Source organism: Trifolium pratense, linkage group LG6 (assembly GCF_020283565.1).
Source record: "Trifolium pratense cultivar HEN17-A07 linkage group LG6, ARS_RC_1.1, whole genome shotgun sequence".
Classification (NCBI taxonomy): Eukaryota; Viridiplantae; Streptophyta; class Magnoliopsida; order Fabales; family Fabaceae; genus Trifolium; species Trifolium pratense.
In genome coordinates this window covers 35,675,156-35,688,181 of record NC_060064.1, presented here as the reverse complement: position 1 = coordinate 35,688,181, position 13,026 = coordinate 35,675,156, and the positions used below count along the sequence as shown (strand labels likewise).

The 13,026-nt window shown below is 30.3% G+C and overlaps 1 protein-coding gene and 1 pseudogene across 2 annotated transcripts; both read right to left on the bottom strand.

Annotated features, from left to right (window-relative positions):
- Positions 1-1,485: 1,485 nt before the first annotated feature.
- LOC123892178 lies at positions 1,486-3,854 on the bottom strand (annotated as a pseudogene).
- A 4,755-nt stretch (positions 3,855-8,609) lies between these two features.
- On the bottom strand, positions 8,610-10,704 carry LOC123893105 (protein LIGHT-DEPENDENT SHORT HYPOCOTYLS 4-like). 2 transcript variants are annotated; one of them, XM_045943025.1, is made up of 4 exons: positions 10,321-10,704; positions 10,186-10,238; positions 9,700-10,074; positions 8,610-9,321 (listed from the first exon to the last, which is right to left on the bottom strand). In XM_045943025.1, the coding sequence occupies exons 3-4, from the start codon at positions 9,984-9,986 to the stop codon at positions 8,991-8,993; spliced, it is 618 nt and encodes a 205-aa protein (XP_045798981.1). In that variant the 5' UTR covers positions 9,987-10,074; positions 10,186-10,238; positions 10,321-10,704; the 3' UTR covers positions 8,610-8,990. The 2 variants fall into 2 exon arrangements, with proteins under 2 accessions (XP_045798981.1, XP_045798980.1); XM_045943024.1 differs by lacking the exon at positions 10,186-10,238.
- Between the last annotated feature and the right edge of the window lie 2,322 nt (positions 10,705-13,026).

The following is a 13,026-nucleotide window of genomic DNA, read 5'->3' as shown; positions in this document are numbered from 1 at the left end:
ATAATTCAACCCATAATAGGATATGTGATTGTCATTATAGAATCATCCATATTTGGTATTGTTTTGGATAAATCTGATTTTTTAACTTTTAGTAGTAATGTGTGAATGAATTGTGTTTGCCTTTATTAAGTAAAAAAATGTGTAATGATTATGGGGATACTAATCTTAATTGAAAAGACATCAATGAGTTGATAGATTATGTGTGGATATAGTTTCAAGGAAAATAGGCATTATATATTTGATATCATTATGATAGATTTAGCGTCTGTTTGGTTGTGCGTTTTTACGCCCTATACGCGAGTTTGCTTTTCCAGACGCGAGTTTTCCAATTTCGGAGGTGTTTGGATAAAAACAAAAACGAATCATGAAACGTGATTCTTCACTCCAAACGCGAGTTCAATGGAAGCTACAATTCCAAGCTTCCGCGTCAAAGGAAAATTGATTTGGAGATCTTTTCTTTAAATGCTTTTTATTCTTCTTTTTTATTCCCTATCTGCCCTTGACATATTGCCTTTCCCAAATTCACCCTCCAGATCCACCATTCGAACAAGCTACATGTTACTTTTCCCCTCTAAAATCAATAACACCACCAATTTGTTTGAGCACTGTAGCATGTTGATGATGAGGGAAACGAGAGATTAGATGAAAAAATTGCTAGAATATGGTAGAAGAATATTGAGAGATGGGGAAGGAGAAACGAAAAAAAAGGGTATGATAAAGTTGAGAGATGGAAGGAGAAAAGGTAGAAGGTTATTGAAGATTCTGGAAAAATTCTAGAAAAATGAATGATGGTGGTGTTTTAATTTTGACAAAAGTTGTGGTGTTTATTTTATTTTTTCTGAAAGTAAAACAGGTGGTGGTGTTATTAAGAGAGATACAAGTGATTTTATTGGATTTTGTTTACCAGTGTCGAGCTGCTCTTTAAAAAATAATATTGGTTGGAGTTGGTGGGAGTTGGAGACATTTTGGTAATTTACAAGTTTAAAAGCAATTTTGATACCAATTATCCAAACATCATAAATTGATAAGAATCACTTTTATTTAATGTATCCAAACATAAATCACGTTACCTAAACTCACTTTTAACCAAAATCAATTCTCTCAAACTCAATTCTTCCAAACTCAATTCTAGCAACCGTCAAACCAAACACACACTTACATCAACTTAAGATATTATGCACCATTCTTGATATTCCAAAAAGTAATTTGTAGTTTGGATAGAACTACATTAAGATAATTGGTTGTGTTTTGAATATTTTCATTGCATATATATGAAATATCGAAAACAAAATACAAAAGAAGTAATAATATGTTAGCATTGACTTGATATTGTACAAAAAGTTGAGGTTCTCTCATAGTTAATCAAAATGAACCAATCAGATGTTGATTGCATTGATCTATCCTGCAATATAATAAATCGTGTTATTAGTATAGATTTTTTAAAATATATTTCATGTGTTAGTCCAAAAAAATATAATTTACCTCTCAAATATTTTGGAAGACTTCTTTGAATACAACATTAGTAGTTGTATTAGTTGGTTTGTTGTCTTCATCAAGTATCAATATCGTCAACCCTTTTTTTGTCCTAACTCTAGATATTGCGACATACAATTGTCCATGACTAAAAACTGGCTTGGGCAAGTATAAACCAACACTGTCTAGTGACTGTCCTTGTAATTTATTTATTGTCATTGCATAGGAAACAACTATAGGAAATTGTCTTCTGACCAGTTTGAATGACCATGGAGATTGAGATGGTGAAATTTCGATACGTGGAATATATACCAATAGACCTTTGTTCTGTCCAGATATAACTTTTGCAGCCAAAACATGTGTTCCTAACTGAGTCACGATTAATCTTGTTCCATTGCAAAGACCTTGAGATTGATCAATATTTCTCATAAACATTATAGGAGTACCAATTTTGAGTTTTATTCTATGATTAGGCACACCTAAAGCATGAAGAGAATTTAAAAGTTCTGGCGTAAGAACATTGTAGTGATCAGCATGATTAATTTCATCTTTATCAATTCTGTCTGCACTTAAACATTCTCGTTCTTCACCTACACAAATGTTGTATAATGGTAAATTATAAGCCTATATGTAAAAGCTTAAAATAAATTTATTGATTAAGAAAGATGAATGAATAAATTAACCTGGTAGCAATCCAAGAATAAATTCATTGATATGTTCAACAGTTTCAATCTTGGCAACCAATATTGCTCGCACACTCAAATAATCATAATTGAGGTAGTTCTCCAGTAAATTAGGATATGTGTTATTAACAATTGCTAGTATTGGATCAGTGAAGTTGGTTAACAAAAGTTCTTGAGGAATTTAAATGTCGACAATTCCGTCATTTGGACCACCTAATGTTCCTTCGCCAATACTCAAAATCCACTTAGAAAATTCAGCCATTTCTTTTTTTTCTAATTCACTTGATCCGCATTGCAATCTCATGTTTTTTGTGAGAGTCAAAACTTGACAGTGATGCCATATCCTCGAAGCATTAATTGTTGTGTGAACAATATCTGATCTACTACCTCGAGGAATAACAGGAAGTATTTGCCTAAAATCTCCTCCAAAAACAACAACCTTTCCACCAAAAATTTGCCTCGAGTTTCCATCCTTAGACATGATGTCTTTCATTGTTGTATCAAATGCTTCAAAGCAAAATCTATGTGCCATTGGAGCTTCGTCCCAGATAATCTATTTGGTTTGTTGAAGTAATTCAGCATGATCATCACCATATTCTATATTGCATGTTGCGTTGTCTTCACATGAAACAAGAATTTTTAATTTCGAGTGAGCAGTTCTACCACCGGGTAATAGTAATGATGCAATTCCACTTGAAGCTACAGCAAGGACAATTTGTAACTTGGCTCTCAATGCACTTGCTAATGTGTTCCACATAAAAGTTTTTCCGGTGCCTCCATAGCCATGAAGGAAAAAAAACTCCTCCCTTTTGATCATTGACGGCTCTCATTATCTTATAAAAAATAATCCTTTGTTCATCTATTAAAAAAAAATGTCAACAAAACATTAAATAAGTAATATTTAAAATTATGTATTGATGTTAGTATTTAACTTCAATAATAGTAGTTTGAGTGTTGGACCAGTTAAAAGTTTGAACAAAGCATTAGATTCTTCGGCTTGAGCATGAACATCATAATGATGCTCATCATATATTAGTCTATTGCCTAAGTCGGCAGTAACATAATCCTTAGGAAAAGGCATACACTTAAAATCCGATAGACTTCTATTCTTTTCTAACATTCTTTGAATCTCAAGAAGAGTCAAGTTTTCAATTTGTTCTTGAGTAAGTTGCAAATCTGACAAAAAAAAATTTAGTTGTTGTTCAGTACGTGTTAAGTCTTAAATATGTAGAAACTCATGATATATAAACAGAATGATATAGATTATTTACCAGGATTATTTGCTATTCTTCGTTGCCTATAGAGTATATCATCAGACAACCATTGAACAGAACTTCTCCAAACATGCGTTGGGCGGTCCATTGTGGCAGATAATAACATTGTCACAAATAAGAACCTTAACACATTACATGTTCCCCAATCTTTAGCTTCCTTGATTGCACCAATGAATTCTTTATCATCTCCTAAGAATCCCATTGAAAATCAAGCCTCTCTAAAAGTCATCAACTGTACTCCATCTACCTTTTTAATGTCTTCATAACACCCTGAATTTCCGTTTTTGCCCTTGGGGGTACTACAGTTTATACTAACCGAATGAATTTGACATGCTGATAAACTTCGGTTAATATACACCGAAGTTTATTTAGATCCAGTGAGCCAATGAAAATTTCGATAACCACTTACCGAAATCTGGTACATTTCGATTCGCAGGTACCGAAACAATTATTTCGGTAAACTTATGGCGAAATGGCCAAATTCCAGCGACCCAATGAAATTTTCGGTAACAACGTACCAAAATCTAGGACATTTCGGTTTGCAGGTACCGAACAAGTTGACGTTCGGTTTCGGTGAATATAAACCGAAGTTTTTTGGCAAAACTTTTTCAAATCGCAAAATGAGATTTTTGGGGATATAAAAGAAATAGGGAGGTCGGGAGAGAAAAGTTCTTATATTTAAACTAGAATTTTTCATAACCCAAACCATAAAGTCCATAATCCTCTTAAGCCCAACACAACTAACGTTGGTCCAATGCTAGCGATTGCAATAGTAACCAGAATTTTTTTTTCTACCCAACAATTGTCAATCTACCCCAACATTAATTTTGAATGGACGAATTTGCCCTTATATATAAACTAAAATTCTGAAGAAATAAATTTGATGTATTTGGTTAAAAATTTGGACCAAATACATCCACTTTTGTTGACCAACTTTTGCTTATATTTTGGGACGGAGGGAGTACTCTAGTACTGTTTATAACGTGGGATGGTTCAGTTTGATTTCAGTGGAGGCAGTGGTTGGTCCGTAAGATTGGACGAACACTTTCATTGATCAGAAATTGCAGTGACTATAGCTTAAAATTAATGAATCACCCAGTTATAATAGTGTTATGGATATGGTAAAGCTAAGCTTTAAATGTAAGCACTAGTCATTCATGAATAGTTATAGTACGATATAACAAATCGGGCAATGAAAGGCCAAATAGTAGTAAATTAATTAAACATCTCTAAGGTTACTCTATAAACAAGTGTATGATTCTGCACGTGTGATTGACTGGGTTGGACATGGACATTCAAAAGTTAATTCAAAGTGAAAGTAGATATAAAGATATATTTAAAAAATATTATAGATTTCGAAAATATAACTCAGTTGACAGAGACACTGTATTATATAGACAGATAATCGGAATTCGAACTCTGATCATCTAAGGGTAGAGGTTTTAACCACTAGGCAAAAAAAAAAAAAAAATAGCCAGTATAAAAATAAACGTATAAAAGTCCACATAAACATAATTCATTCGGTACGGATATTATATTTTATATTTAAAAATGAAGTTCGAACTCTGAATCTCCCAATTATTCATTTCGGGAGATGGATTTTTTGTCATTAGACTAATTAATAGACTAAAAGTAAATAAATATAATAAACTTTCAAGATAGTAGTAACAAGTGGTTTTTGGGTAGGTTATTAGTATTGAACTTTTCATTTGTCTATTAATACTTTTCTTTTTTGCTTGTGGAATCTTGTTGGTTTACTTGAGTTTGTGGTTTTTTTATATATTTAGTTTGTGTTTTTTATTATTCTATATTTTGAGTTGTTTTTACCTTTTTTTGGTCGTCTCTCACACACACACATATGTGGTCAGGTAATGGTCAGGTAATGACAAGTCAATAAGCCATACTCTTTCGATCAGTGTCGCCTCCTCTGACCTCTAACATCGATGAAATTTCAATTGCATGCACGCATCTGTTCTGAAAATGGTGATCTTTATCAAGAGACTAGATTTTGAAAAAAATGACCGAGATTAAGATCGATGTTAATGTTGTGAGATTGGAGACCTAGATTCTATGTAGTTAAGAAATTGTGTAGTCACGAATTGAATGCATTTTGCAAACACCTTTTTTATAAATAAATAAATAAGCAAGTGAATTTACTAACCTTCACATACACACATACATGTTACTAGAAAGCACATTTATAGACAAGAGCACACATCACTTGAAAACGACATTGATGGACATAGTAATAGTATACCTTGAAATACTAATATTTATTAAATTTTCTTAAAACAAACACCATCAAAATAATTAGAACTTAGAAGAAGGAATAGATCCTTTATGTCTTCACAAGTGGTAGACACATATGTATGTCCCACTAGAAGTCTATAGGATCACACTTCAAAAGTGTTGTAAGATTAGCTAATCTCTACAGCATATATCCTATAACTCCTATTGGGTTTTCATTTGACAAAAAATAATAGGTACATTACATTAGGCGTCTCTTCATGACCAAGAGGCATTGCGGAAAATTATTACTATTACTATTCTTTTATAGCCAAAAATATTAAAAAAACAACACGTTACACACAATTTTATAAACATTTGACTAATTTTTCGGACAAACTTTTGACTGACCTATTTGTCGTAAGTTGTTCAACTTCAGCTGCTATATAGAGTTCCAAAACAAAGTTAGTGTTATTTATTTATTTTATTTTTTGGTTTATGATGGAGCTAAAGATCGACTCATAACCATTAGTATAGGAACTCATAACCTCTAGTATACTACACAAAATTTTCACCACTAAATTAAACCTAATGACTTATGTTATTTATTTTTTTAACTTCCGATTTATAGAGAAAATAAATATTGATAGTCTAAAATTTTATTGAGAAGTAAGGAAAAATGGTTATAGGAACACACTTTTAAATTTAATTTTAATTTTTTAATTTATGTTTTTAATTTAAGAAATAATAAATTAGAAAAATTAAAGGTGGCGTTATATAAGCATGTATCATGTGTGCCATGTCATTTAAAAAAAATGTCAAATCATCAAAATTGAAGATTAAATGAAGAGAATGATCAAATGTTTGAATTTTTCAAAATAGGAGAACCAACATTGCACAATTTGTAAAATAGGGAGACCAAAACTACATTTAAGTCAAACTTAAATAATACAGTAGTTTGTTACTCTTGCAAATAGATCGAACGATCATGCTTTTAGAAAAACAAAAGTTTAGAAAAATCAATAAACAAAGTCTTGCATTAAATATTTCCGTGTAAATTTTTGTTATCACATCCTTCGGAAAACCCCTCGCAACTTATGCAAATTATTACAGTCGCAAGAATGGCAGGAGGCGCAATGATTCTCTTCATCTGTGAGGAGCAAACTCCTTGAAACATTACTCGTTATGTGATCCTCTTTGGACCTGAGATCTGGAAGACAAGGGTGGTGGTAAGTCGTTGTGTAAAAGGAATTTGTTGCATTCTCCTTGCAAATTTATTTCCTTTCTTAGGGCATCACGGTCACGCCCTTCAAAAAATCTCTCGCAATTAAGTAAAAACATACTCACCCGAGCAAAAGGTAATTCAATGTGAAACTTTTAATGTACGTAATATGATAAATGAGAACATCTTTTATAATAGGGTTTTTCTTGCGAATGATTCTTGAATCTTGAATTTATGTAAGATAAATGTTTTTATTAAGTACGTTAAAAGTTTCACATCGAATGTGAAATAATCCAAAAATATAAAATTACGAGTAAAGATAATTCTCACCTTAACTTTAACATGAGTTGATATATTATAAATGACGCAAAGATCTATATTACTTCAAATTAAAATTGATATAAATATAGTTGACTAACTAAGATTGGATTCTCCTCCTTTATAAAAAAAAATAAGAAGATTGGGTTCTCTACTATTTTAGATATTCGTTCCACTTCCCCAATTAAGTATTTGGATTGAAATATTCGCATTTTTATACTATTTGGATTAAAATATTTATTGGAGAGATTAATTTTTCAATAAATCGCAATTATATTGAAAAATTAATCTCTACACTTATATAATGAAAAACTTATTTTAGTTATGCATATTAGACATAGCCGTTAATAATAATTGAAGGTAGCAATAAAAACTAATAATTGAATGTTTAGTCATTTATTAATGAATTACATTGTCTGCCATTAATAGTTTTGTTTGGCAATTTCCATTTGATAATTTGAAATGACAGCACTACTATACTACTGCACACACATAAATCAGTATGATCATCAATGAAATTTATATGTATAATTAACAGTCAACAGTTAGACTCAATGTGTGTAGAGAAATGAATAAAGCTTGTCAGTTTGAAACAGAACATAAGCTGCTTTAAGGCCTCTATCATTCTCTTTCCACACAAAATAAATCATGTATACTGTAAGTGGCTACTATGAGGAATTAAAAAAAGGAAGTGATAAAGAAAAAAGCACCTTATACTCTTTTGTAGATATGAACAAATAATCACATCATATCAAAACACATATATGGAAAACATATTTGAACTCAAATAATGGTTATCCACATAGATTACTATGTATTGAAGTGACTACTTGCTACAAATGTAAGCTTCAAACTTCAAATTATAATTCTATTTGTGGCACATCAAATTTGCTAACAATTTTAGTAAAATTCAACTCTTCAAAAATAGAATATATATATATATATATATATATATATATATATATATATATATATATATATATATATATATATATATATAAACGGATATACCAAAGGAGTCCATAAAAGGGAGTACAAGAAGTCTCGAACCTGGAAAGTTAAGAGAAAATACAATGAATTCATAAATTGAAAACGCCTAATCTGACTAGATTGAAAGCCAGAAAAAAGTGATTATATATGCTTTTTTTAATGGTAAATATATTATATATTAAAATAAAAATGAAAAAAATATAAGAAAAGGTTCAGAAAAATAAAGAGGCATCAGAAACTTACCACAACTCAAAAATCTCTAGGTAAGAAAGAAAATCAAACAAACAAATAAAACTAAAAGGCACCACCACGATCAGAAGAATATCCCTCGAAAAAAGAAGTGATTATATATGATTAAAGGCACATAATCTGCTGCATGTCGATTTAAGTTTGCCATATATTCAAGTTGTACAAATTAAAACATATATGAATATATAAAATATATATGAATAATGTGATAGTTGTGATTGTGAGAATCACACAAGGATGATGTACTTCATGTAACTTCACTCATAGCTTAAACTTTTTCAGGCCACTATGAGTCTACTACCAGTACAAACACTGCAATATCTTAAAAAGCAGAAAAATCATATCTCACATTTTGTAACACTTTTTCTTCTGTAACATAACAGCAACCAAACAGGATCCAAAGAGAAAACAGTACTCTATGTGTTTCAGATCACAGCATAGAGTGCTTTCACATATTATTAAACAAAGAAAAAAATAAACCCTAAATATATAATTTTTTAATTTTTTTTAATAAAGGGCATTATTAGAAGAGACTAAGAGAGTGAGAATTGATCTCTAATGAGTTGCACTTGCACCTTGTGATGATGGAAGTGGTTGTTGTGGTGGCGGACGCTTTCTTTTCTTTTTCTCATAACTAATCCCTCTTGCTTTGGATTGAAGATCGCGAACTTCGCGAAGGTAGAGCCTCACAGCTCGAGCACCAAATGGGTTTGTTTCTGGTTTTCCTCCGTTTTCTTCAAAGGCGGCGCGAAGACGGCCTATGAGTGCATCAAGACTTCCCCATGCTTGTCTTAGAGGACATGGACATGGTGCTGGTGGATTTGGGTGCCCATAAAATGGACAAATTGGTGTGTGTACTTTTGTTTTCCCAAATTGATCCAAATATCTGCATACACATCAATAATTTAACCAAAATAATAATTAAAAAATCATATTCATAATTCGCGCGTTGCAATAACCGCAATTGATACAATTCTGCAACCTCAATTGCAGCCGCAATTTCAAAAAACATAGAGAGAGAAAGTAAAGTTTCTTTTCTTGTTTTTTAAGTCTGCTACCGCGATCTCAATAACATATCAATATTTTTTGTGTCACTCCGATGTGATAAATGAATGTGATTTTTGGCAATATAAAAAATTGTGATGTGATTGAACTACAGGTGCATGATATTTATATTTAAATAGAGATTTATTATTTGAACATCAAAATACAGATAAAATAAAATTTTGATGTCAAAAAATTATTTCGCCAAAATATGTAGTACCTGAGAAATTCTAGGACATGTGCACCGCTGCACCGAGAGAGGGAAAGAGGAGGACGATGATTCTTGAGATACTGACCAAAAGTGTTCCAGTCGCGGCGTTTCTGGTTCTCATACCGGCTACTACTGTTTGGTGTGTTGGTTATGGTTGAAACTGCAGATGAAGAAGAGCTTCCAGTAGCTGTTGTTGTTAAGCTTGTTGTGTTGGTGGTGCTTATAGAGTTGTTATTCAAGAAGTTGCAAGTGTTTTCATTGTTACATGTCTGTATGAATTCTTGAATAGAATCCATGGATTAAAATATAGCTTAACTTGGCAGATCCAAGGTTGTTTTGAACTTTGTGACTTTATCTCTTTGTTTGTTCTTTCTTCTAGGGTTCCTGAAACAAGATTGAAAGGCTTAATTTTTTTTTTAAATGATAAATAATTAATATATAATACGGAAAAAAACAAGAGAAAGTTCGGAATATAAAGAGATATCAGAAATATACTCCGTAACACCTAACAATTTCTAAAAAACACATAGCTCTACAAGAAGACACACCTGAAACAAGAGTGAAAGGGTTAATTGATATGTTACAAATTTTGTTCTTTTTTTGGTTATTTTAGGATAGAGAAATATTTACCTGAAAATGATGAAGCAAGAAAGAAGATTTTTTTTGATGTTGAGAAGTGAAGAGATTGATGGGATGAGTAGTACTGTGGTGAAGTGTTCATTCAACAATATATATATATATATATAATTAGAAAGCTTTCCCAAATTAAGCTATCTATCTATAGCTGTATAGTATAGCTTTGATTTCTGAGATATTTTTTCCTTAAAAGGGTGAAGCAAATTAACTTAAACTAGCTTCATCATCATCATCAATATCATCACCACTTGTTAGTGGTTATATTAATATTCTTCATTCATGGTGTTGAGAGAGAGAGAAAAGAGAGGTTAGGCTTAATTTGGAGGAAATAGGAAAGAAAAGAAGGACAGTAGGATTGGATGGAGACAGGAAAAAGTTTGAAGGGGTAAATATGAGGAGGGAATAACATGATTCTATTTACTTTTTTTCTTGACTCTGTAGTTTTGAATGACAGTTCATTTTAATTGACAATAATACCCTTCAGAGTTTACCCTTTTTAACCTTTCCTTTCTCTTTATAAAAACTTTAATATCTGACACTACTTTGTCCATTTCTCACTATCCTTATTAGTATTAATCGATAATTAGAAAGATAATGGTGCTAACAAGTTAAAAGTTTAAAAGATTTTTTTTGTTATTTAAAAAATTTAAAGGACTTAAAATTTTTACAAATATAAAATTAAGAATGTATTTTGTTCGGAGTGGATAAAGGAGAGGGGTGAAAATATTTTTAATGATATGTATTTGGTTCAATTTTTAGGAAGACATAAGATAGAAGAGTGTTGGGTTTTAAGGGAGAGTGATTAAATCACACATCGATTATGAATGAGAATAATGTTTGGTTAAAAATGATGTTTCCCTTTCTTGTGGTCCTGGAGCATTGGCTCATTATTTCTTCCGAACTTCTCTGAACTTCCCAACAAAGACGAGGTGAGCAAAATTTCTCCTAAACTCACCTTTTGCTTCCCTCAAATTAGAAAAATTTGAAGAGGATGAGGGGAGGAGAGCTATTTAAAATAGGAGATTATAAGGAGAATGTTAACATGTGCATATATGTTACATGTTAAGGTAGTAAAAATAGAAATTATGCCTTAGAATTTGTGCATTTTAACTTTTCAAGCATTAAATATCTTGTATCATTAAATATTAACATGTGCACCAATGACACATATTAAGGAAGCAAAAGTAGAAATAATATATTGAAATTTGTGCATTTAACTTCTTAAACATTAAATTTTTTTCGAACATTAAATGCAATTTTCTATATTTAGAAGCTTAACATGTGCCCTTTGTGCACATATTAACATGACTATTTCTATATTAAGATACCTTATCATGTGTCTTATATGCACATGTTAATAAGACCCTTTAAAATATTACTAACCTGACAAAATTATACTATATAATATAAAATTCCAATATTATCATTATTATTATTAGGTTAGCTATATCATTCTTATTTCTTTTATACGTAAAAAGATGAACTTCGTTTCTTGAAGATAAATCATGTTAAACCAAATCTTATACTTTGGTTGTCTGCTAACTTGTGGAGAAGCCATGGCTGAGAATAAGATAAAAATGATTTAGGCTTTGTTTGATAAAAATAGCGGATAGTTGATATATAAATTAGTTTATAGAGGATGATTTTATATCGAATAGGTTATAAGCTAGCTTTTAGCTTATAGCGAGTAAACTAGTTGATTAAATTTGTAATGTTTGGTAAAATTAACAGTTGAACTAGCTTATAAATATTTTTTTTTAGATAAATATTTTTTTTTAGATAAAAAAACTAGCTTATAAATATGAAATTAAATAACATAAAAAAATGTTTAATTAATGTTTAATTTTTTTCAAGTATAATGACAGAAGTAAAATTGGAAGAAAAATGATAAGCTATAAGTTCATAAGCTACTTGCAATAACATTTGAAAAATAGCTATAAAATATAAGGTCTTTTTGAAAAACGTTTATCAAACAAATAATTTTTTCAAACAATAAACCTTTCAAAAATAAGCTTATCAGATATAAACTATAAGCTCGAAATTTGACCTTACCGCATTAGAATACAGATTTGGAGTGATAGCAATTTTTCATCTGTCATTGCAGTTCCTATCACTTGCTTCTTCTTCTTTTTTTTCTTTTTTCTTTTTTATTTTTTTTATAATTGCTTCTCTTTTTTTCAAGTCACTTGTTTTATATGTTGTATATAAAAATTATTTTATATATTTATGTAGAATTTATTTTTAAATATTTTTTGAGTTAGACTAATCATCAAGATAGGAAAATTGTTATGAGTCAAAATTATTTTTATTTAACATAGAGTTAAAATGAGTCTAAAAAGATAAATTTGTTTTAAAATACCTCTCATTTCATTTTAAACCAAACGTATATGTAATTAAAATCATCTACATTAACACACTAAATTTATCAGAATTTTAGAAGTAACACACAACACGTATATATCAAATACAGTAATACGAAACTGTCTGATAAATCAATGAGATAAATTAAAAAATAATCTATCATGTACAGTAACACAACCAAACATGTACGGTATATAATAATGTATATAATACGAAATCCAAGATATTATTTACGGGGGAGTATTTAAATTTTTTGTTTGTGTGGCTAGAAAATAGTATATATATTTAAAATAAATATATATTACAAACTTTTATAAAATATATAATTATAGTGACAAA